At 45.4% G+C, this 25,208-nt stretch overlaps 1 protein-coding gene across 4 annotated transcripts in view; it reads left to right on the top strand.

Moving 5' to 3' along the window:
- Positions 1-25,208, top strand: part of PXK (PX domain containing serine/threonine kinase like) — a 104,549-nt gene that overhangs the window by 39,853 nt on the left and 39,488 nt on the right. For all 4 annotated transcript variants that reach the window (XM_036737358.1, XM_036737357.1, XM_036737360.1 and 1 more), the window contains exons 3-6: positions 3,218-3,265; positions 15,222-15,408; positions 22,872-22,949; positions 24,497-24,570. In XM_036737358.1, the coding sequence (XP_036593253.1) occupies positions 3,218-3,265; positions 15,222-15,408; positions 22,872-22,949; positions 24,497-24,570 (387 nt within the window). The remainder of the gene's footprint in view (positions 1-3,217; positions 3,266-15,221; positions 15,409-22,871; positions 22,950-24,496; positions 24,571-25,208) is intronic.

Raw genomic sequence — 25,208 nt, 5'->3', positions numbered from 1 at the left:
AGAGAATGGAAGCTCTTTTTTCTCTTCCCTCCTCGGTTGCTTACTTTTTTTAAGTCATTTGGGCCTGTCTGTTAGACTTGATTTTCAAATGGAGCAAAGAGAAAAAGAGAGAGATTGAGAAAGGGAGAGAAAGATTGAGAGAGAAAAAGAAGGGTGGGGAGGAAGAGGGTGGTGGGGAAAGACAGAGACAGAGAGAGCACTTTTGCCAGAGGGAGCTGAGAGAGACTGTTTTCTTTTTGTTCTGGCAGAGTAGAAAGAAGCAGAGTAAGGCAACCTGGGGCTTCCTCCCTCTGCCTTTGTGAACTTGGACCTGGCCTGAGCTTTTCCAGATCTATTTCCTTATCTGTGAAGTAGGGATAGTGTCAGGCCAACCTGCCTCAGGAAGGACACTTTGTGAAGTGCCATGTGCTAAATAAGCCACCTAATGCAGTCTTATCAAAGACGATTTTCTTCTAATTCAGACTCAAATATCTGTGCATGAGGGAGGGGTGGGGAGCAGGAGAAGCCACTTATTAAAACAAAAGAGAAGCTGACAATTGTGGGTTTTAGTAATACTATTTTTTTTAGTCATAGGGAAAGTTTGACTTAGAGCCATTTCTCCCTGTCTCACTTTCCTCTCTGTGCCTGGCCTCACTCACCTCCCTGTAACACCCAACCTCTTCCCCGGGTCTGTTCTCGCTCCCTAGTAGAATGGTAGTTTCTTGAGGGCAAGGGTGGTCTCCTTTTTGTATCTTTCAGCACTTAGCCTAGTGCTTGGCACTTAGCTGGTGCTCACAAAATACTTTTCACTCTTTTATTTACTGTTTGGAAGTAAGCCAGATTTTTATTTGACCCTGTTGTCCTTCCTGTTCCCATCTCTCCTCCTTTTGTCCCATCTCTCAGTCTTGTCCCCCCATTTCCTAGCTTCCATTCTCCCCACGTTATTGAAATTTCCCTCCTGAAGGTTACAAGTGATTGGTCCAATGGCCTTTGCTTAGTGACCATATGTGCTGCATATGACACTGCTGACCACCCCTCTCTTGATATCCTCTCCTTCTTGGGCCTCTGGGATACCATACTATTTCAGCAGGGAAGGCAGCCATGTGGTCCAGTGGATAGAATTTGGAGTCAGGAAGACACCCCCTTCCAGTCTGCATTTCCCTAGAGTCAGGGCTCACACCTCTGCTTCTCTTTCCCTTGAAGGATTCAGCCACTTTAACAGCTTTAAGCATCACCTCCATGTGTTTGGGCGACTCCCAGATCTGTTTGCTTGGTGTCTGGAGCCCACCAGCCACTGATCCCTTCTGTTTTATTTTTGTTGAGACATTTTGTTTCAGCATGGCAGGCACCGGTCCCTCAGGGCCACGTAGCTCCCCAAGACCAGGAGGGGCAGTCCAGTCCTTCTCTGCTTTGGGAGAGGCCCTTTCCTCATCGGAAGTCCCCCTTTCACCAGAGTCGCAGTTTCACCCTAGAAAATGAACAGAAACCACTTACATAGAAGTAAACATAGACTTACATAGAAGCCCACCACAAGATTGCGGGTGCACATGCTTCTTCATTCACAGTTTTCAGAAACGTTAGAGAAAATCCTGAAGAGCGAGCAGGGGCTGCTGGTGCAGTCTGACCCCTGCGGGTCTAGCCGTTTGTCCGGAGAGAAAGGCCAATCACTCAGCGCCGGTGTTGTTCGTCCACTTAATCCGGAGGTTGTTGTCATCTGAAGTTATCGTCATTTATATGATGATAGTGATAATGACCGCAGCAAGCCTTCCGGAGAATTGTAGAGCTTGTGAAACACTTTACATGTATTGTCTCATTTCATCTTTCAAAGCAACCCTGGGAGGCAGGTGTTATCATCAGGTGAGGAAACAGAGGCAAATGGTTGAAATGACTTTCCCAGGATCACACAGCGAGGCTGGATTTGAACTCGGGCCCAAGGCTCTGTCCACTGTACCCCCAAGCTACCTAGTGGAGGGTTCTGTTTTTGGTGCATTTGTCCTCCTGGTGCTACTTTCTTCCCTTGGCATCACTTACTATGAGTCTTTTTGTTTTCTTCCTATTTTTTTCCTTATGGGCAACATTTCGATCAGCATAATCAGTCATTTCTTGTCACCAGAATCTGCTCCTTCAGATGACGATGCTAATGCCAGTTTGTCCAGGGCATCCCTTGCAACAATGTGGTGAGCTGAGTGCTCCTCTTGTCTCCACTCTATAAACGAGGAAACTGAGGCACCTATCCAGGGTCACATGGCTGTTCAGAGGCTGAGGCAGGATTTGCACCAAGGGCCCCGGCTCAAACCAGGGACAGCGTTTCCCTCTGTTCTTGGCCGTCTCTGTCACATTTCTCACTGGGTCCTAGTCCCAGGTCATGACTTCCTCCTGATTGAATGGGTCAACACCTTCAATGGGGTCCTTGTCTCCTGCTTAGATTATTAGGAGCTCCTCTAACTTATCTCCTTTCTCCATCTGTCTTTCAGCTTGCCCCTTCCCACCTGAGCTTTCCCCAGCCACGGCTTCCCATATCCTATCAAATGAAATCCAGACTCGAAGCCTCAGACTCTGGCTCCAGCCTTCCCAGATATGCCAGGCACGTCACCTCTCTGGGCCTTTCAGCAGGCTCCTGAATGTACCTACTGTGTGCAGGGCAGGAGGACTTGGTGAATGGCTTGGGTCCTCAAAGAGCTTGGAGGCCACGGCTTGGCCGTGGCTCCTTGCTCATTTTGGGGTTCTTCCCCCATCTTACCCCATTCCAAGCAGCCTCTCCAGGCTGTTCTAGTCTCCCAGTGCTGGCTGCTTCCTTGGAATGCCCCCATCAGACTCCATTGTCTGCCCCTTCATTTGACCCTTAATCTCCTGGTGCCTTGATCCAGTCGTGTGGAATGGGTGAACCGTACATTCATGTCTGTGTGTCTCCTCACCCACAGCATCAGCCACCAGACCAGGGACCTTTCCTCACACAACCTTCAAGGCCTCTTCTGGCCCCGACATCCTGTGGGTGACCTTGGCCTCCAGGCCCTCCGTTTCCTCCTCTGCAAAGTGAAAGGGTTGAGCTAGGTGATCCTTCTCTGAGTTTCTTTCCAGCCCCACAATTGCACAGTTCAGAAATGTTCCCAAGGTCCTCAGTACTGTGTTCCATTCATAGTAGTTGCTCAAGATTTGTCAAATGACTTATTTTTCCTGTGGGCCTGGAGAGGTGGTGGCTGTTTGCTGAGTCAGAATACCATGGTCTTGTCCCCTGCAGATTGTGAGAAGATATAGTGACTTCGACTTACTCAACAACAGTTTGCAGGTGAGTGTTGGCAAAATCAAAACCAATGGGAGGGGGGAGTATTGGGAAAAACCAATATGGCAAGGGGAGTGTTGGCAAAACCAAAACCAATATGGCAGGGGTCGGGGGGAGGGGCAGTGAATGTTGGCAAAAACCAAAACCAATGGGCGGGGGTGGGTGTGCAGGGTGGAGGAGGAGATGGGAGTATTGGGAAAAACCAATATGGGGGGGAGGGTATTTGGAAAAACCAGCAGGCTGGGGGGGGGAGGGTGAAAAGCCATAATGCAAACCGAGAAATCACCTCATCTCTGGTACAGGTGACAAAGACTGACTGTAGGCAAGACTGTCCAGCTCCTAGAATTCGACTTCCACAAATAAATGACCAGCTATTTTTGTCAGGTGTTTGAATTCAGAAGGTGTCACTGCAGAGCCAGCAGACATTGGCCAGACATGATCATATTTGACTGTTTGGCCTCTTAGATGGTAGCTTTCCCTTGCAAAAGCTCTTCCTTCTTCTTTGAAATACAAGGCTTTCTTCCCACAGTTCTAGCCAAGGATGAGGATGAATCCATCCACAAACATTTATCTGACACCTACTCTGTGCTAGGCCCTGTGCATGGCACTAGGGGTACAAAGGAACAGAATGAACTAATCTTTGCTGATGCCTAATGGTCTCCTGTTAAGCCTCTGCTTGGCCAAAGAACCCCTTGGCTGTCTTACCTTCTGTTTTTTGGTTGGCAGGTTGGCCCAGAATGCAACGTTTTGGATTTCAGAAAATCCCCTGGCTTGCATTGGGAAGTTGGTTTGATGTATCTCATGAAACCCTTTGACTCCTAGTGAGAAAAGGGACTGATGGCCTTGTTATTATTTTGGGATGGGAAGTGAGGGGCAGCAAGGCCCACGCAGCATGGGCAGGGTGGGGGAAAGCTGTTGCTACACATATGCCACTGCCTGGAAAAGTCAGGGACATTAAACCGGCAGTCATTAATGAAGCATCTATCATGTTCCAGGCTTGGTGTGCCAGGTCTACAAAGCCAGATGTTTAAACAGCCCTTACAAAGGAGGGTGGGGAGAGACGAAGCCTGGGCAGCCAGGGGGCTGATCTTTCTTGTGCTCAAGCTGAATGTTATTGACCGAACCTCCGAAAATGCCATGTTGAGATCCCCAAACATGAGAAATGTACACACATTATCCTTTGCATCATGACTGGTCCGTTTATAGATCCTACTCATCCTTTGATGCACCTTGCCTTTCTCCCTTTAAGCCTCTAGATGGAATATTGACAAAGATTGAATTATCTTCTCTGAAGCGTTTAATCTGTTTCATTTTAACGCAAGAATAGGGCATGTACTGACATTCTCAATCCAGCGTCTGTGAGCTGTGCATCAATTTTCTGCTTCTCTCCCGAGCTCTTCCTGCTCCCTGGGCTCACAGGACAATTCTCAAAGCGTTCTGAGCATTCTCGTACATGTTTCTCTCTTTGGGACAAATGATCATCTTCATGGTTTTATCAGAAAGGGCCCGTGGCAGAGCTAGTACCCAATGGCATGTTTGAGAGCCAAAAAACACAAACTTTGTCTAGAAAAGAGGAAGAGAGCTGTGGATGTTCTTTCTTTTCTGTCCTTCCTTTGAAAGCTGGAGGGTGAGTCCCTGCGAGCCCCAGATCAGAGAGATGCCTTTTCCAGAGTAATCTTCCCTTAAGAAAATGTGGTCTCAGAAAGGCACATGCTTATTGCAAATCAAAATGTACATGTGTATTTACATTGGCACACTCTGGGCTGGACACAGCCAGATATTTCAGCAGGAGACTTGTCAGAATCCAAATAAACAAACAGAAGAAATGACAACTTTGCAGGAACACACATTTAGAGGCACGCTGCAAGACACTGGCACAGAGCAAGAAGACAGCCTTCATTTCTAATCCTTCCTGACAGCCCATTGACTAAGTCAAGAGAGCTCTGAAGAAATAGAAACAAAACCTGGCCCTCTGAAACTGGGCCAGGCCCAAGTTGGGGACTCCCCCTGATTGCCACACAAGGCAGAGCTCAGGTCTTTGATGAGGCCTCTGAGGAACCTCGATTCATGAGGATGGATGTTCCTTCAGGCAGTTTTCTCAGGGATCACAGAATGTATTGAAGACTAAGATGCTTTTCTGAGAGCTAGGCCTGGCTCCTTGTGTGACCTTGGGCTGAGATCCACCCTCTCTGGGCCTTTCCTCTTCTGAAGTGGTTAAACCAGGGAAGCTCTCAGTGCTTAAGGCCTGGGAATTAAGCTGTGAGGAGGGGGTGCCTTTTGTCACTCTGGGGACGCTTTATTCCAAACTCCACCTCATTCCTTTTCTTTGGTGGATATTTGGGAAGTAGGAATGGGTGGCTTTGGAAGTATCAAGGTCACAGCCTGGCCTCACTTGGTGAGGGTAGTGTATAGAATGGAAGGACTCCCTCCCCCGACCCCCCAAAATGCTCAGGAATGTTTGTAATTAGGAACTTGGCTCAATATCTCCCAGTGAAATACAATGTGGAGCAGGGACCTAGAAAATAACTCATCTGGCTGAAGAACTCTGTGACACCGACAGCTCCTGGCCTTGGTTTCTTTGTCTATAAAATGGGCAATTGGAGTCGCTTATGTCTAAGAGAGAGAGAGGCAGTGAGATGCAGTAGGACGGCTGCTGACCTTGGAGTCATGTGTCTCTGCCATTTACTCCTCTGGTGACCTTAGGCGAGTCATGGTAATTTCTCTGTGTCTCAGTTTCCTTCCCTGTCAAATGAGGGGTTGGATTGGATGGCCCCAAGTTTCCTTCTAGCTCTAGGCCTAGGATTATGGGGTCCCTTCCATTTCTCAAAGTGTTACTGAGCTTTTTTACTGCAGGCTTAAGAGATAAGCTGCTCATTCGGAGAAAACTTGGAAGAAATGAAGGCCAGGGGCTTGGGAATAGGAAAAAAACTTTGGTTGAAGGCAATCTGCAAATTATTTTAAAAGAACTGGTTTTGCTAGAAATGGTTAAAGAATCAAGAATTGCACACCTGCTTGGTAGGGGTGGTTCCCTCCAGGTAAAGGGGCTCAGTTTCTTGAGAAGGATGCATATAGAATTTGGGGCTTCCCTGAACCAGGCTGTTTCAGCTTGAAAGGAATGGGCCTCCTTCGTGGTTACCTTTCCTCTCTGTATTGTTGTATAGCAGGTATTGTGAGTGAGTCCCAGGGGAATTCCAGGGGGGGCTTTCCTGTCTGGCTCTCCTCCTTTGAAAGGATACAAAAAGGGAAGCAGCTCAGGATATTAGAGAAAGTCCTGGAAGGAAAGCAAAGAGGGGCCATGCATGCTCATTCTTTTCCAATGCCTTTGAAGGCTCAGGTGGTGGAGGAGGCTGGGCTTTATGGACTTGTCTGCCAGCAAGTATTGGCTTCTTTTCTATTCATTCACAAGGGTTCTAAACCTTCTTCTCTGCAGTTGGTGTCAGACAAGCTTTTAGAACTTGGGAGAGTGATCAAAAAAGAACAGAGGCCTCTCCCGAATTCGGACATTAAACAAAGAATTGCTTGGTTTAAAAAGTCAAAATACGCGTTTTTACATAATATCGTTGCTTCATGAGAGGCAGTGTGATGTGCTAGATAGGGAATTGTACTTAGAGGCAGGAGGACTAGAGTTCAAATCCTGCTCAGGCACTTACTGGCTGTGTGACCCTTAACCTCTCTGTGCCTTGGTTTCCTCATCTGTAAAATGAGGGGGTTAGATTAGAGCAGCTCTAGATCTGTGATCTCACACATTAGTTCCTGATGTGCATTTGGTAGAGGAAGTTTCCTCTCCAGGAACCACCCCCCCAACCCAGACAGACAGACAGACACACACACACACCCACTGAAATCATCTATCTAAATGCTCCTAGCTGGCCCCTTCCCCTTTTCTTTTCTTTCTTCCTTTTTATTTCTTAGGACTACTTATTTTTTAATTAATTAATTAATTTTTGGGGTTTGCAGCACTCAGTTCCACAAGTTTTTTAGCTCCAAATTTTCCCTCCTCCCCCTCCCCCCTCCCCCCCAAGACAACATGTGATCTGATATAGGTTCTACATATCCCTTCACATTAAACTTATTTTCCCAATAATCAAGTTGTAAAGAAGAATTATAACCAATGAAGTGAACCATGAGAAAGATGTAACAAAACCAAAAAGAAAAGGGAAAAAAAGAGCCAAGTTTGCTTCAATCTGCATTCAGATTCTGTAGTTCTTTCTCTGGATGTGGATAGCATTTTCCATCATGGGTCTCTTGGAGCTGTCTTAGAACCTTGCATTGTTGAGAAGAGCTGAGTCTATCAAAGTTAGTCATCACGGAAGCAACGTGTCTGTGGTTCTGTGCAATGTTCTCCTGGTTCTGCTCCCTTCACTCACCATCAGATCATATAAGACTCTCCAGGTTCTTATGAAGTCCATCTGCTCCTCATTTCTTACAGCACAATAGTATTCCATTACATTCATATACCACAACTTGTTTAGCCATTCCCCAATTGATGGGCATTCCCTTGATTTCCAATTCTTTGTCACCACAAAAAGAGCTGCTATAAATATTTTTGTACATACGGTTCCCTTTCCCACTTGTGTGATCTCTTTGGGATATAGCCCTAGAAGTAGTATTGCTGGGTCAAAGGGTTTTTATAGCCCTTTGGGCATAGTTCCAAATTGCTCTCCAGAATGATTGGACCAGTTTGCAACTCCACCAACCATGCAATAGTGTTCCAATTTTCCCACATCTTCTCCAGCATTTATCATTTTCCTGTTTTCACATGTTAGCCAATCTGACAGGAGAGATGTGGTACCTGAGAGTTGTTTTGATTTGCATTTCTCTAATCAATAGAGATTTAGAGAATTTTTTCATATGACTATAGATATCTTTAATTTCTTCCTCTGAGAACTACCTGTTCATATCCTTTTGACCATTTATCAATTGGGGAATGACTTCTGAAATTTGACTCAGTTCCCTGTATATTTTAGAGATGAGACCTTTGTCAGAGACGCTGGTTGTAAAAATTCTTTTCCAATTTTCTGCTTCCCCCCAAATCTTGATTGCATCGGCTCTTCTTGTACAAAAACTTTTCAATTTAACGTTATCAAAATTATCCATTTTGCATTTCATAATGCTCTCTATCTCTTGTTTAGTCATAAATTTATCCCTTCTCTATAAAGTCTGACAGGTAAACTCTTCTCTCAGGAATACTTATTTTAACATCTAAAGTGAGGAGAGATAAAATTCTCCATGGCAGTGGAGCAGGGCCATGACATCTGCTATCACTGTAACCTCCTGGGAATTAAATTCCACAGCTCCCATAAACAGTCGTACAAGCCCTGACATGATGTCTGCAAAGATCGGCGAGTTTTCCTTGAGTGAAATGAACCTTGAAAGATTAGCTTGGTTGTAAACTCAGGTCTTTCCAAGCCCGACCCAGTGAGACACTCCATGAAACACATTCTCTAGCCACCCCCTGCCTGCCCTACACAGCCTGGAAATGAGAAAAGCGTGAAAGGGCTTGGGTACGCTCAGCTTGAGCTGGCGTTTGCTTGTATACGTGGGCTCCTCTGGCGGTTGAGTCTAGTGCCTGACCCCTGCTCAAAGCATCCCCCACTCACAGTAATGCTGCTTTCTTGGAGGGGTCTTCCCTTCAGGCCTGGGCTCTACTTACACCCAGCCATTCATCTCAGATCCCAACAATTCAGCTGCAGCCTTTAAGGATTTTTCTTTTTTATTATCAACTTAAATGTCAACGAACACGGACATTTCAATATACAAATAAAAACTAAAAAGAGGATTGTATGTGAAAATGTGAACTTTAGCCCCATGGTTTTTAAAGGTGTATATTAAATTTAATGCAGTAATAACACCCCTGCCTTCCTTACCTGGCTCCCCTTCTACTAGCTTTCTTAGCTGCATTTTTACATGTTTCATTGACTCCCTCTTCTTTTTTTCCTTCCTTATTTGTGTCACTGTCACTATCCACAAACTTCTTCACATGACCCCCTTCCCCTCCACCTGCATCTTCAAACATTTCCCCCTCGACTTTACACTCTGTGCCCCATTCACAAAAATAATAAGTGATTGGTTAGCCTCTGTACCCAATGAATTAATTCTTCTCTCTTCAGATATATACATACTTTTATTTCTCAGTCAATAAGCCTTTTTTAAAATACGGAACTCATTTAAATTTTTTTCTTTTATTATTATGAACTATCTTTTTAACAAAATTTCCTTCCTCATTTCTTTATTTCTATAAAGGTGCCGTTACCTCATTAATTACTCAGGCTCAAAGCCTCAGAGTTATTTTTGATTCTTCCTTCTTCATAATACTCTACTTTCAGTTCCCCCTGGCAATTCTCTTAATTTTTATTTTATTCTTTAGTTTTTACCATTCGCTTTTAAAAGATTTTGAGTTCCAAATTTTTTTCTTCCCCTCCCCACTCCCCAAGAGGGCATGCAATCTGACATAGGCTATATGTGTACAGGGTGTCCCTAAAGTCTGGACACATAGGCAAAAATGCAGATTTTCAAGAAATAAAATGAATGAAATTTTCAACAACATTTTATTTAATTGGAATATTAACAAATAACATCTTTAATTCATTTGTGATGCAAAGGTTGATGTGCTTTGCAAGATTCACATGAACTCAATGCAATAACTCCACATTGCTGTCAATTGCCTATGTGTCCAGACTTTAGAAACACCCTGTACAATCATATTAAACACATTTCCACTTTAATCATGTTGTGAAAGAAGAATCAGAACAAAAGGGAAAAACCACGAGAAAGAAAAAACAACAAGAAAAGAGAAAATAGTGTGCCCTGATCCGCATTCAGACTCCATAGTTCTTTCTCTGGGTGTGGGTAGCATTTCCCACCATGAGTCTTTTGGAGTTACCTTGGATTGTTGGGTTGCTGAGAAGAGTTAAGTCTATTAGAGTTGGTCAGAACACAGTGTTGCTGTTACTATGTACGATGTTCTGGTTCTGCTCACTTCACTCAGCCTCAGTTCATATAAATCTTTTCCAGGTTTTTCTGAAATCCGCCTGCTCATCATTTCTTATGGCACAATCGTATTCCATTACATTCATATATCACAGCTTCTTCAGCCATTCCCCAGTTGGTGGGCATCCCCTCAATTTCCAATGCTTTGCCACCACAAAAAGAGCTGCTTCAATAAGCATTTTAAAAAGTACCTACTATGTGCTAGGCAGTGTGCTGAGTGCTGGGGATACAAAAAAAGGCAAAAGACAGTCTGCGCTCTCAAGGAGCTCCCTGAGTAGTGGGGGAGACTACATGCAAACAGCTCTGTACAAACAAGTCACATGAAGGATAAAAAGGAGGTAATCAGCAGAGAGAAAGCCCTAGTAATTAAGGGTGATTGGGAAGGGTGGTTTTTAGCTGAGACTTCAAGTCAGGGAAGCCAGGAGACAGTGAGGAGGAAGGAGTGGATTTCAGGCATGGGGGAGAGCCAGAGAAAATGCCTGGTGTCAGGACACGGGGCATCATTTTCAAGGAATAGTAGGAGGCCAGTACACTCTTACTGGGAGTGAGTGGGGGAGGGGATAAGAAGACTGGAAAGGTGGGAGAGGGCTATAGAGGGCTTCGAATGCCAAACAAAGGATTTTCTATTTGATCCTGGAGGAGCTTTTTGATCCCCCTCCCCCCCATCTTCACTAGCTGGCTGCCATCCCACCTGCAGGGAATCAAGGACAAAAGGGTTGATTGACAACGTCAAAGTCTGCAGAGGGGTCAGAAAGGATGAGGTGACACGGCCAGACCTGTCCTTTAGAAACGTCACTTTGACAGCTGAGTGGAGGATAGACTGGGGCAGGAGACTCCTGAGGCAGGGACATCATCCCCAGACTGTTGAGACCCTCCAGGTGGGAGGCAATGTGCAGGCCACACCAGGGTGGTTGGAGTGTCAGTGAAGAGAAGAGAGCACATATGAGAGAGTCTCCATAAGTGAGATTGGAAGGACTTTGCAACAGGTTATGTACGGGGAGGTGAGAGAGAGTGAGGAGGTAAGAACATTGCCTCGGGTGTGAACCCGGGTGACTGGGAAGGTGCTGTTGTACCTGAGCAGTATTGTGGACTTTGGAAGAGGGGAGAGGATATAGGGGGTGGGGAAGGAGAATGAGTTCAGTCTTGGATGTGTTGAGTTTAAGATGTCTGTGGCACATCTGGTTTGGGATTTCCAATGGTTACTTGGAGCTTAAGACTGGAAGTCAGGAGAGAGGATAAGACTGGACACATAGATTTGAGAAGCATGGGAGCTGATGAGAGTTTAGAGGGAGAAGACAAGAGGGCCCAGGACTGAGCCACCATTAACAGGGATGACCTGGACAAAGACCCAAGAAAGGAGACTAAAAGAGATAGGCAGGAGAACCAGGAGAGAGCACGCTCACAGAAACCTGCAGAGAATCAAGGGCAAGAGAGTTGATTGAGAGCACAAGCTGCAGAGGGTCAGAAAGGATAAAGATTGAGAAAAGGCCATTGGATTTGGCAGTCAGGAAATCATTGGTAATTTTATTGTTGTTCAGTCATTTCAGCCATGTCAGACTCTTCATGGCCCTACTGGGGGTTTTCTTGTCAGATACTGGAGTGGTTTGCCATTTCCTTCTCCAGCTCATTTTACAGATGAGGAAACTGAGGCAAATGGGGTTACACTGGTTCTCCTGACTCCAGGGCCAGTCCTCTATTCACTGCATCACCTAACTGCCCCACGTTTGCAGATTTTAGGGAAGCAGATGGGGAAATGGACAGGAAGTGAAAGGGTAGGAATGATAGAGGGAGCAGTCTGCTTGAGAAGATAAGATCGATTGTGCATGAAGAGGGATTTGCACCAGTTAGAAGGGCCCCCTCTTCATGTGAAATGGGGGTGAAGGAGGAGATTGTGGCAGAAGGCATCTGAGTGATGGGAGAGGAGGAGGAAGCTCTCAGCAGATGATTTCCATTTGTTCAGTCAAACATGACACAGGATTCTCAGCTGAGAGGGCGAGGGAGGGTGGCCACGTGTGAAGAGGGATGGAAATGTTTGGAAGAGCATTGTGCTAAGTAGGGGTAGTGTGTTAGTGAGGTATCAAAGGATTTTCTTGTCCCAATGAGGGACCAATTGTGGTTGTGTAACATAAATTTGTAATGGACCCAGTCGGAACACTGATCATTTTCTCCATCGCTCAGGAGCACATGTGTGGGAGAGGGGGAGGGCAGCAGATAGTGGGAGTGATCCAAGGCTGCGGCTTGGCAGGGCAAGATCAATGATAGAATAAGAGAGAAGGAGACTCGAGAGGAGAACAGTGTAGAGTTGAAGAACTGCTTTACTCAGGAGTCAAGATGGGGAAGGAAGAAGAGTGTGGCCAGTGCAGGTGCGATGGCTTGGGAAAGTACTGAGGGGCTGAGGATTTGGAGGTCACACCAAGGATAAAGAGCAGGATTTGGGGTAGCAAGGCAGAGGGAAATTATGATAAGAGAATTCAGAATTCATGAGCATGGAAGCAGAAGTACAGCAAGATCAAGGGTATGGCCATGTCTTCATTTGCCAACAGCTGCTTACTCTTCTTGGTTTCAACACCACCGTGGTCCTCATGCCTTCACGCTGGGTGCTGCCCTCCCCTTTGCAGCTTTCTTCTTGTGTACCATCTTCCCCCATGAGACTGTAAGCTCCCTGAAGGCAGGGACTGTCATCCTTTTTCTTATTTGTATCCCCAGCGCTTAGCACAGTGCCTGGCATATAGTAGGCACTTGTATGTAAGTGAGGTTGGGTGGCCAAGAAAGAGGCAAGACAGATCGCCAAGGAAAGACCACTTTTATGTATCTGAAAAAGGATCGGAAATGAAGCCGGTCTGCTCAACAACAAATCGCCCTGCGGGAAGGAAAAAACAAAACATCTGCTATGCGTCTCTTCTGGCATTTTCTAAATAATTGAATTGTCAAAACAGAAGGTTTGGAATTGGCAGTTGTGGTTTATATCACGGCCAAGATCTGACTGCATCTTTATGGCTTGAAAAACATTTCTGAGTGAAACTGGTTAAGCCTGCCTTGCATTCGTGGAGATATTACATCCCTTCTGGTGTCTTAAACATGCCCTTCTCGTTACATACCCTCTTTTGGCTTTTTTTTTGCTAGTACCCTGTTTTAGACTAACTGTCTGCCTAAAAGCAAGGGCAGTCGGGAATTGTATTACTCTTTGAAAGTGACTTTTCTCATTGAATTGCCTTCCTGACTCATTGTTTTACAGGCTTAAAAAAAAATCTGTGTAAAGATTTGAGATTAACCAAACTAAGAGAATGGTAGAAGACCCAGGGGAGTTTCTTTTTCTTTTTTCAAACAAGCAAAGTAGTGCATTATGAAATTTAAGCAGTAATAAAACCAATTAAACTTTTATTTGCAACTAATTAAACAACCATACAAAATCTAACAATTTTCATTCACTCCCCCCTTCTATGTCCTGTTTTCTTTGCCCATTCATCTCTGTATTTGGGCAGGTTGATCCTTTAACATATTGATAGCCTGAGTGGACAGTGTCTCCAATTGTTCACTTTGCTTCATCTCATAAGTCCTTCCATATTTATTTTTTAACATTTTTTTTATCATGAAGTTAACATACCACAAACCACAAAGCATGAATACTTCAAGATGCAAAGTTAGGAAGGAAAATTGCATGAAAAACTGTGAACTGTTACATCCATTAAGACTTTTTGGACAGTGCATGTGAGAGTGTGTGTGTGTGTGTTGTATGTATATATGTGGACTATTTGTGCCTGATCTGTGGTAGAGCCTCTGGAGCTTGTATTGGTCTGATCAGCCAGGGTCAGACACACTGTACCTTGACCCCCAACATAGTGACATCATTTGGACCCTCTTCAAGAGCAAAGGAAATAACCAACCAACATATACATCAAGTTTAATGTGGCAGTCAGTAAATTGCTGCATTTGTGTTCCCTTCTGCACATTATATTTTCCTTCTGTTCCCTTAAAAAAAAACTTGACTTGTATGAACTGATACAGAGTGAGGTGAGCAGAACCAGGAGAACCATTAATACAATAACAGTAACACTATAAGAACAAATAATTTAGACTTAGGGCCTCTGCTTGATGCAGTGATGGGTCCCCACATTAATACAATAACAGTAACACTATAAAAACAAATAACTTAGACTGATGCAGCCATGGGTCCCCACCTCCTGACAGAGAAGTGAAGGACTCAGGACAAACTGACCCATGCTGAGCATGGCCTGTGCAGGGATTTGTTATATTTCACTATGAGTATTTGTTACTAGAGTTTTGTTTTTTTTTTTCAATGAGTTAGAGGGTGGGATGGGGTAGGAGGGAGACAAACTAGATTTTTGTTCGTTGAAAAAAACAGAATTAAATTTTAAAATGTATTGTTGGTGCTCTTTTCCTCACCTCAGTCTATTTATTTACATTCTTCACATTTTATACGTTAATGTACCTCAGTTTATTCAGCTCTTCCTTTATGTTAGATATCTATTTTTAAAGTATTCTGGATGTTGGGGTTCTTGTTGCTGTTGCAATTACAGAGCGTACTATCACACACATCTTTGAATTGCATAGCTCTACTTTAACAAAACAATTCTTAGGGAATGTTCCCAATAATAGGTCAAAGAATATGATTATCATTATCAATATTAATAACTAGTATTTCTATAGCACTTCAAAGGTTTGTAAAGCACTTGACATCTGTTATCTCATTAAGAAGTGAAAGGTTGTACAACCTCCACAATCCTAATTTTAAACTTGAACATTTCCAGAGAATAGATCTCAGTGGCTTGCAGAGATACCAACAGATTCACCCAGGCCGTGTCATTTCTATGCTCAGGGCCTTAGTTTCTCATCTGTGGAATGAGGGGGCTGGCAAGGCAAGGCACCCGATTGATAAGGCACCAAGTTAGTTAGTCGGCCTTGTTAGTGGGGAAGGTTGGGGATATAATATTTTTATTTTTGTTTTTTCAAGATTTCAGGTCTGAGCCTACCTCTTCCTCCCAAAAAATTGATTGGCAACATGGATCGGGAATTCATAGCTGAAAGACAGAAAGGGCTTCAGAACTATCTCAATGTGATCACCACAAACCACATACTGTCCAATTGTGAGCTGGTTAAGAAATTTTTAGACCCCAACAACTATTCTGCAAATTATACCGGTAAGTGAAGCCACCCATAACCTTTAAGAGACAGTTGCAGATGAGAGGAGGAGGAGACAATCTTATATATAGAAAGAAAAAAACGGAAGTCTGAGTGAGAAAGGACCCGGGACTTTTAAATTATTCAACGTTTGCTTCATTTAAGTATCTTGATTTTTAGGTGGGGGTGGGGGGGAGCACTTAGGGGACTGGATTTATTTCCTTTCAACTCTGCACTCCAGATACATAAAGGGAAAATTGATTTCTGGAAATGTTCATGCCTGCTATGCATTCACTTTTATCCGTGTGTAGACTCCGGAGCTTTATTGCTTACGTCAGTACTGATTTTATATTGGGTGTGTGCGCTCCTTCCTTTGCTATCTATCGGATTGTCCCTCTGTGCCTTAGCGTAGATGGCTTCATGAGTGGGTGGGCCCTCAGAATTCATTTTTCTGAAGACAAATCCTTCGAGATCTCAGGATCACTTTTATGCCATATTAAGGCACTTCAGTAGGACATGGGAGAATCGAGTCTTCTTAAATAGTTTAATCACCTTTGTTGCCTGTATTACATCTCTGTTATATCCAATAACAGCACAGCTATGAACAATTTAAGGTGGCAGCTAATTAAAATGCATTTATATTTAGCTTTGCAATGGCCTTGTAGACTTAAATTTTAAATTTGGGTATTACATAGGAGTCTATTTGAAAGGGACTGGGAAGCTATCTAGTGGCCTCATTCTGACCTTTGCTCATCTCCTCCCTGAAGTCAGTCCATGCCAAACACCAGCCTAAGGGGAGCAGTCTTTTTTCCTCTCTTCCCTGGAGCAGAGGCCCTGGTTAAACATCTGAGCTTGAAAGGGCTTCTTTGACAGGTACAAAAGGATAACATAGAGTAACAACGTAATGGCACCAGATGTCAACCAGCAAGTTATTAAATTTTCATTAATTTTGTACTCTGGGAACCATCATGATAAAATACCAGAAAGCGTTGCAGGTGAACTGATAAATAACACTTAGTGGTGGCCAATGATCGAGTCAGGGAGGGCCAAGAATGTTTCATGTGGTTTTGTCAATAAACCAGTCCCATCAGTTTGGCTTTACCCAAGCTCCTGTGGGTCTCTGCTCGGCTTCTTGTTTGCTGCCGCCACCTTCGCTCAGGCATTCGGCGCCTCTTCCTCTGCTGTCTCCAAGTCACTCATCTGTCCTCCTGATCTAATCAGTCCTTCTCCTGCTTGCCAGCATCACCCCACTCTCCTTCTCAGAATCCTTCCTTGGCTCCCAGTTCTTAGCCTGAAGGCTCTCTACAATATGGCCTCCACAGGTAGGCCTTCCAGCACAGTTATTCCAGCGAGATGGGACAGCTCCTTGGACCGTCTTACGTAGGCGCATGTCTTCTGTCTCCGTTAGGCTCCAGGCTCTGTGTTCTTTTCTGTCTTGCTGTCTCTGATCTCTCTGCCTCGCACATAACTGGTGCTTGGTAAATGTTTATCAAATTGACCTGGAACTAGAAAACAAAGTTTACTTACTGACTTCCTTATTTCACCGCTGCGGTAAAAATTGATTGTAATGAATCTTTAGTTTAATAAGTAAGGGAATCCTCAGGTGGTATTCTTTTATGACAGAGGAAAGAGGTTTTATTCCTATTTCATAAATGGGGAAATTGAGGACCAGATGTCATCTAGTCTGTCATTGTATTATTGGTGGTCCACGGAAGAAACCGCATGATACTCCTATACCCTACTCCTGGCTAAGAATCTGCCTATCACGTTGAAGAGTCATAGAGAGGTCAAATAAAATTGCATTCAAGAAATGAGGGGGAGGGCACACACAAAGCCAGTATGGAAACCACGTTGGCCAGGAGTTAGAGAATCTACAGTTTTGTTGGTTTTTTTCTTCATAAGCAGCTGGGTGGCTCAGTGGGTGGAGCTCTGGAGGTGAAACCTGAGTTCAAACCTGGCCTCAGGCACTTGTGGCTCTGGGCAAGTCACTTAACTTCTGTTTGCCTCAGTTTCCTCCTCTGTAAAGTGGGGATAAGAAGAGCACCTCCCTCCCAGATTGTTGGGAGGATCAGATGAGATGGTGCTTGTACAGAGCTTAGCACAGTGCCTGGCACATAGTAAGTGCTTAATAAGTGTTTGTCCCCATTACCCACTTAACCCAGCAGAATAGACAGCCTGTGGAGCGTAGCTACATCCTAGTGGTCTCCTCAGGGCCCCATCGCATCCCTTCTGACCGATAGGGGAGACATTCTTCCATTATCTGCAACATCACTGGAGAACGGAGACACCCAGGTGGGGATGACTGGCCCTGGATGGGTTGGTGAGCAGCCCCATGGGAGGCAGACAGCCCCTTCTCAAGGTTAAAGTCGGGACTGGGGAAGTTGAACAGCCTTGATGGTTCTTTTTGGCATTGTATACTCACACACATGCTCACACTCACAAGTACTTGCTAACTCTCACACACAGTCAAGAGCACTCACACACACACATACACATATATACTCACACATGCTCATACACACACACACACACACACACACACACACACACACACACACACACACACTCTGTCTCTCCATCATTGCCTCAAGTCCTCTCCATCCTCCTCTCCACCTCGGAGAGTCAGAGTAAGGAGCCAGGAGCACAGGGCCCTGTGGGAAGGATATTGAGAGCATTGGAAGCCTCTGCTGAGCCCTTGTAAGTGGCTCAAGCCACCACTGGAAGAACCAGAATCTTTGTGAGATCCGCCTGCCATGGGGGTGTTCTTCTCCATTTGAGAGATGCCGACTGACTCCTGGGGGAGGAAATGTAGGGCCTTGGAGTTTGCTCTCTGCCTCTAGCTTCCTCTAGCAGGTGGAGAAAAGGGAAACATGCATGTGTGGCCTGTTGCACCATCAGTGGGCCTCCTGCAGGGCTCTGCCTTGGGTTTCTTCACCCTGTGAGGGGCTGATTATCACTGAGCCCAGCCCAGTTAATGGTGTTGTAATCTGCCTGAGTAATGAAGATCAGGCCCTCCCTTGTCCCCAGCCCCGTCTGGAGAAGTTCTGCCTTCCCTTGCCACCTTTGAGAAGGGTCTCAGTAGCCTTTCTGCCCTCTTGGATTTTGTCCTGCTTGCAGGCCTCTGCCCCAGGCCTTTCCAGAGTGCTAGGTGCGGATTGCAGGGCTGTGCCTTATTTCAGGGTTTGAGCCCTGACCCCTGTGGCTCTGCAGGCAGCTGCCTCCCAGATCTGGGAGGTAGGGGCTAATCGTCATAACAATAGCTAACATTTAGATGGTGCTCACTCTGTGCCCAGCCCTGTGCCTGGCCCTTTACAGTAATTATCTCATTTGAAATTCATAATAACCCAGGGGGCTGTTGTCCCCATTTTACAGTTGAGGAAACAGACAAACAGCAACTGGCCCAGGGACACACAGCTAGTAAGTGTGTGAGGAATCTTCCTGACTCCCCAGTCTGGCATTCTTCTCTCTACCCCATGTTTAACTGTAGACTGTGGTTGGCAGACCTCGGGCAGTAGGAGGTGTGGGGAGCAGCTTTTGCTACCCAGGTGAACGGCATTGGTGTTAAGTGAACAAACCAAACACCCCAGAACATGCCTTAGCCAGCAACACTGTAGAAACCACGTGGGCAGGTTTGGGCTTTGGGGGTTTTTCTGTAACTCCTCCCCAGACTTTTACTTCATCCCTTTTTGGAGCTACTATGACTTTCTTTTTGTCCATTTTTAATAAACTTGTATTGATATCTTTTATTTTAAATCATCGGCATTTCCCAGGGCATCCCTTCTCCTTTGCTGCCCCAGCAATCCATTCCTTAGAACAAAGAAGCAAAAACTTTAGCAAAACTAAGCAAGAGAAAAACAAATCCGACTCAGTGCCACAGAGAAGCTAGGAGAGGTACCTTCCTACACCTTGCCTTTGGGGTCCATTCATTTTCTGTTGTGTTGTGGTTCTCTTCATTCATCGCTGGGGTCCCTGTATGCATTGTTCTCCTGGTTCTGCTTACTTCACTTTCTATCAGCTCGCGTAAGTCTTCCTGTGCTTTCCTCATCCTAGGCATCATTTCCTAGAGCACAGCAATATTCTGGTATGTTCACGCCATTCTGCACTCAGTGGACATCTACTTTGTTTTTAGTTCTTTGCTCTTAAAAAAGTGTTACTCTAAATATTTTAGTCACTACGGGGCCTTTCTTTTAAGTCTTAACATTCTTGAGTTATATGTGCTGGGAGATTTTTAGCATCTACACGGATCCCTCAGGACTTCCAATACTGGAAGCCCAGGGTAGGGGAGGACCAGAGGAGTGTGTCTGTCTCATGCACGTAAACTCCTAGACGATAAAATGTGTGGAATTTGAGTAAGGCTAAAGGCCCTAATCTGATGTGCCGGTGGGATAACATAACATTCCAATTTCTGGTGGTGCTGTAGATTAGATTAAAGGTCTGCTTTAAGATGGCCAGGTCCCGGAAGCTTCATTCTGCTTTTAAATCACCCTGGTGTGCCTAAACATTAGCTTTCAAAGACTTTTGCTCATTGGGGGAGCTGACATCTTTGGAGATGGAATGTGGGAGCCCAGTAGGAAGACAAAGGATGGAATTTGATGCTTTGCTCTGGGTTTCCTGACTTGGTCAGCTCTGAAGGCAGTCAAGAAGCAGCATTTGTTGAATGCACCCAGGCTAGGGAATATTCTGTCTACTGTGTGTATCTGGCAGTTAGCAAAGAAAAAAAGTCAGCGTGGTCCCTTCCCCTGCAGGAGGCTGAGAGATGGATAGGTGACATTATTCAAATCTGGTGACCATTGACTGGGAAGACAGACGTGATATCAAGATACAGTCCCTGGATAAAGCCGTCTTGGCCAGAGCTGGAGAGAGTGGCTTTTCTGACCTTCACAAATTCCAGTAAAGTCACCTGCCTTTTTTCCTTCACTCCTGGAACATACTTGACCCTCACCCAAAGATACCTTGGCTTTGGGGAGGGCAGAGGAGGAAGGAACATGGTTATTTCTGGATTTTTCTTGAACTCTTTCTTGATTCTTATTGCCTTTGAATTAGGAGGTGGGGAGAGGGAGGGAAAAATGATAACCTCGTATCCCACAGAGAACAGGACTTAACCCAGCAGGGGGAAATGGCAGAGCCCAGCAAATATTTGTGGGTTTTCTATCACTCCATAGGGCCCCCTTTCAAGGAACCAAGCTCTGCTGGAGTGAAAAAATACTGCAGTTTGTTTGCACACTCACATAGGATACCCACCTAGCACAGAAAGTGAGTTTTCTTGAATTTCTCAGGCCTTTAAAGTCAAGAAATCATTTTCCATGCCTTCCCCCTCCTTATTAGTAATGAGCCTAGAGGTTCTGTTTGTAGCCTAGGAGGCAAGTAAGCTTCTCAGTCAATAAACATGTGTACTCTGTGGGTCTGTGCACAGCCACACTGTGGTCCCTTGGCAGAGGGATCTTTGAATAAGCCTGCTCTGAATTGGGATGAATCATTCACACTTAAGTAATTTATTTTAAAATAGCAGATGGTTTAAATTTGAGTTTGGAAATACTAGAAACATTTTGTACCAATATTAATTAGAGTAGGTGTAAGGTTTTGCTGTTTGTAGTGGAAGTTTATGGAGTTCCTGACAGGTTAGAGGACATTCCAAGTGGTTCATTACAATTCATGTAATTAGAATAAATATTCATGGAATTTTAAGTGATCCACTGGACCTTTCTCTGCATTTCCGACTGTGAACCTTGTCTTACCTGTCCTAATCAGAGTGCTTTATCTTCTCCCAGCTCTCGGCTCTTAATGGTTTCTCCAGATTGGTGTCACCATAATGTGGCTGGCAAACGGTGATTGCTCTCCTTCTCCAGGGGGAGGGGCACCCCCTGGGGAGGGTCATTTAGTCAGCTGGAGCCCATTTCTGCTGCTCTTCTAATAATACCTTGCCATTGCCCTGGAATTTCACTGATTAAGAAAGGGAAAATTCCATAGTACATTTGGAAGGTTGATAACTTTCCACCAGTAAACAGAATCCTCCTTCTGGAACTGAAAAGGATGCTCTCTCTATAGTCCAGCCCTTCATTTTGCAGATAAGGAAAGAGAGCCCCAGGTGGGTGAATGACTTGCCAAGGTCATTCAGCCAGTAATCATCAGAGGCAGAATTTGAACTCAGGTCACCACGGACTCAGGAGCTAATACTCTTTCCACTGTCCCATCCTACCCTGAAATGGTTTCATAAACATGTTTTATTCCCCCAGGAAAGAAAGGGCAGTGACTTTGCTGATGTACTTCAATAACAGGCCTCTTCTCCTTGTCCTTGGAAAGGGGAGAATGGCCCAGAAGCCAGCCAGGGACCCCCACCCCTTTACAATCCAGTCACTTTTTCTGAGCTGTGGGGTTTTTGTTTGCCGTGTACTTTTACAGTGAACCTTTTCTGTGGCACTAATGGTGCCCCCACGGAGGAGCCCATCTTGCCCACACTACCAGCGTTAAATCGATGTTGGGTAGAGATGGGCGTTGGCCACTAGGGAGCCCAATGAGGCCTGGTCTTTGAGCTGGACATCTCCGAGTGTAGCCAGAGAGATATTAAGATGGTGAGGGGGCATGTAGCAGAGGAAGTGATGACCCCTGGGGCTCTTCACTGTACGCCAGCCATCTCACCTCCTTTCCCTTTTCCATAGGGTCTCCAGCTCCTAACTCAAGGGTCTTCTCTCTCTCCACTCATTCTCCACCACAGCTGCCCAAGTCGGCTCCTAAAGCCCAGGTCTGACCCCATCACTGCCCTGCCCTGCTTGGAACCCTCAGCAACTAGCTGCCCCTTGCCCATAGGATCAAACACAAGTCCTGGCATTCAAGGCTCTCTGTAATACAAGGCCTGGCATTCAAGGTCCTGTATAATCTGCCTCTCCACCACCTTCCTAGCTGTCTGTCGCAGTCATTGTGAATGCCACACTCCATCACCAACCTCTTTGTATTCCCTTAAGTCTTCCCTCCAGTGCATGCCTGGAATGTCCTGTGTCTTCATCCCTCTCCAAGGCTCAGTTCAGATGCTGCCTCCTCTGTGAAGACTTCCCCGATTCCCTTGCCCTCCATATGAATCTTTTCCCTCTATAATGTGCCTGTTTCTCATGTCAGACTTAGAGCCCAGGTCAGCTATTTTGCATTTCATTACTGAAAGAACTTAAACCTACAGTGTAAAGGTTTCATTTGTAAGCTGACTTCCTTTGGCCTGATGAGAAGCAGCAGGGTTGGGGGGAAGAATGAGAAGAGGGCTTGCCTTCTAGCTCGTGTGTGACTGGGCACATCAGACCTTGGTTTCCTCCTTTTCTGTGAGGAGTCAGTGATAGGGATACCTAGATTCTCTCACTTGCTGACCAGGCCTTTGTATGCAAAGAGCCACACTGGGTGTTGAAGACTTTGTGAGCATTGAAATGAAATGGATTTATGAAAAGATGGGTTTGCATGGTGTTACCTGTTTCACTAACAGACCTATAAAATGTCTTTACAGAAATTGCCTTGCAGCAAGTTTCGATGTTCTTCCGATCAGAACCAAAGTGGGAGGTGGTGGAACCATTGAAAGATATAGGTGAGAAGCTCCCATGAAAAGACCAATCAGAGGCTGCCAGGCCCAGTGGCTGGTTCCCAGACTTTCCTTCGGGAGCCTCAGGTCCTGGGCTCAGCGTCCAGAGCCCCCGGGACTCAGTGTCTGGAGCCCCTAGGGTTCAGCGTCCAGAGCCCCAGGGCTTGGCGCAGCATTGGTGACCCTTTGCTTCTGTGAAAGGTTTCAGGTCCTTGGGACTTACAGCCTGTGCTCACAAAGGGAATTCCTCATGCTAACAAAATGGCAGATCTGGCATCTGAGGGGAATTTTTAGATGAGCCGTATTATGGTGGCTTGCCTTCTCAGCCTGTGGAGGCTTCTGTGACTTTGGGCAGCTCTGGCACCGTGGACAGGTGGAGTCTGCCTCAGAATCAGGAAGCCCTGGGTTCAAGCCTGCCTCTGACGCATAGAGGCTGTGTGACTTTGAACAAGTCAATTAAGTTCTTAGGACCCCAGGAAGTAGCATTTGTTAAGTACCTCCTATGTGCCAGGCAGTGTGCTGAGCTCTTTACAAATATTATCTCATTTGATCCTCACGACAACCCCAAGAGGTAGGTGCTGTCATTATCCCCATTTTACGGTTGTGAAAACTGAGGCAGACTGAGCTTAAATGACTTGCCCCGGATCACACAGCCAGTAAGTGCCTGAGGCTAGATTTGAACTCAGGTCTTCCGGACTCCAAATATAGCTATGGAACTAGCCCCCGGGTGGTCCAGGCAACTCTAGGAGCTGTAGAGTAGGTCCCATCTGGACTGGGTGCAGGGGGCTTCCTAGACCAAAGAAGTCACAGTCTGGTCCCAACATATGAAAAACCGCCCTGGACCATTGGTCTTGGGCAGTCCCTGGGGAGTCTCGTTCAGCCATGATGGTTCTTCATGTTTGCAAAATATCCATCCACTGTCTGAGTCCCACGTCGCAAGCATACATGTGCGCCGGGTTGCAGGCTCAGGCAGAGAAGTTCTGCAGGAGGCATTTAGGCGTTAACAGAACTCCACCACCCTGGAACCTCTAGAGCCCGGGTTCGTGACCGTGATGTTTGTCCTTCGGACAGCTTGGTAAAGTCTGTTCTCAGAACAGTGGTGTTAACACTAGATAAAATCCGTAGGATTACAAGGGAAACTAGTTAAATTAAAATTAAAATTTATCCACATAACCTTCAAATATTCAAATATTTTTTAAAAATAAGTTCACAGATTATAAATTCCAAGCCTCTGCTGTAGACCAAACTTAGAATGAGGCTTCCAGTGAAGGGACACTTCCAGAAGACCTCCAGACAAAGGTCTTTATGCTTTGAGTGCCCTTCACTGAGCCTTAGAAATGCTAGCAAGATGGAGTAGTTGCTTTATTGGGTGTCCTGGTATTTCTAGCTAAGGTTGAGGACCTCCTTTAAAAAAATAGTACTTAATAAGGAAATAAAATCAGCATTAATTCATGCCCCACCCCGCAATACTGGAATATTGTCATTTTGATCATGTCTGTGCTTTTTTCTCTTTTAAAAATGCCTTGTTGATGGTCCCTGTGCTCTCGTACCAGGTTGGAGGATACGGAAGAGGTATTTCTTAATGAAGATTAAGAACCAGCCAAAAGAGCGCCTCGTGCTAAGCTGGGTATGCGGGGGTTTGGTTGATCATGGCTCTTTCTGGGTCTTCAAGAGTGATGGCTTTTTTAAGGCTCAGCGAGGCTCATATTGTCCTTGAAAATGATGCCTTCTATCTCTTTGGGCCTTCTCAGCCTTTAGAAGTCAGTTTATTTTATTTTTCCAAGTCACCTTATTTGATTTGCAAAGCAAAATGTGTTTTCTACAAGAAGATCTGCTTCTGACCCAGAGGTCTAGGAACCCCAAGCATTAAGAGTGTAGATTGTAATCTAGCTGTCCTTAGCAGTCCTCTCCCCCAACTTCCTCCTTTTACCAGTGAGGACACGGAGTCCCCAAGCATAGAAGTGGCCTACCCGGGGTCACACAGTTGTATAAAGTGTTTGAGCCAGGTTTGGAAGCTGGAGCCCTGAGCGCTTCCCACTGGACCACACTTCCCTTCACATTTATTAACTGCGTGACCCAGGGCAGGTCACCTGCCATATAGCACCTGCCTCCCGGGTTGTTGTGAGCGCCAAATGAGATCATCCAGGTTGTCCCCAAAGTCTTGGTGCCTCAAAGTGCTGCCTGTCGGTTGAGTAGGTGGTGGTGGGAGGAGCAATAGTCGTTATCTTTGGCCAACTCCTGGGTGATCTGAAAGAGGGAAGTGGT

Source organism: Trichosurus vulpecula, chromosome 9 (assembly GCF_011100635.1).
Source record: "Trichosurus vulpecula isolate mTriVul1 chromosome 9, mTriVul1.pri, whole genome shotgun sequence".
Lineage (NCBI taxonomy): Eukaryota > Metazoa > Chordata > Mammalia > Diprotodontia > Phalangeridae > Trichosurus > Trichosurus vulpecula.
This window is presented reverse-complemented; position numbering and strand designations above follow the sequence as displayed.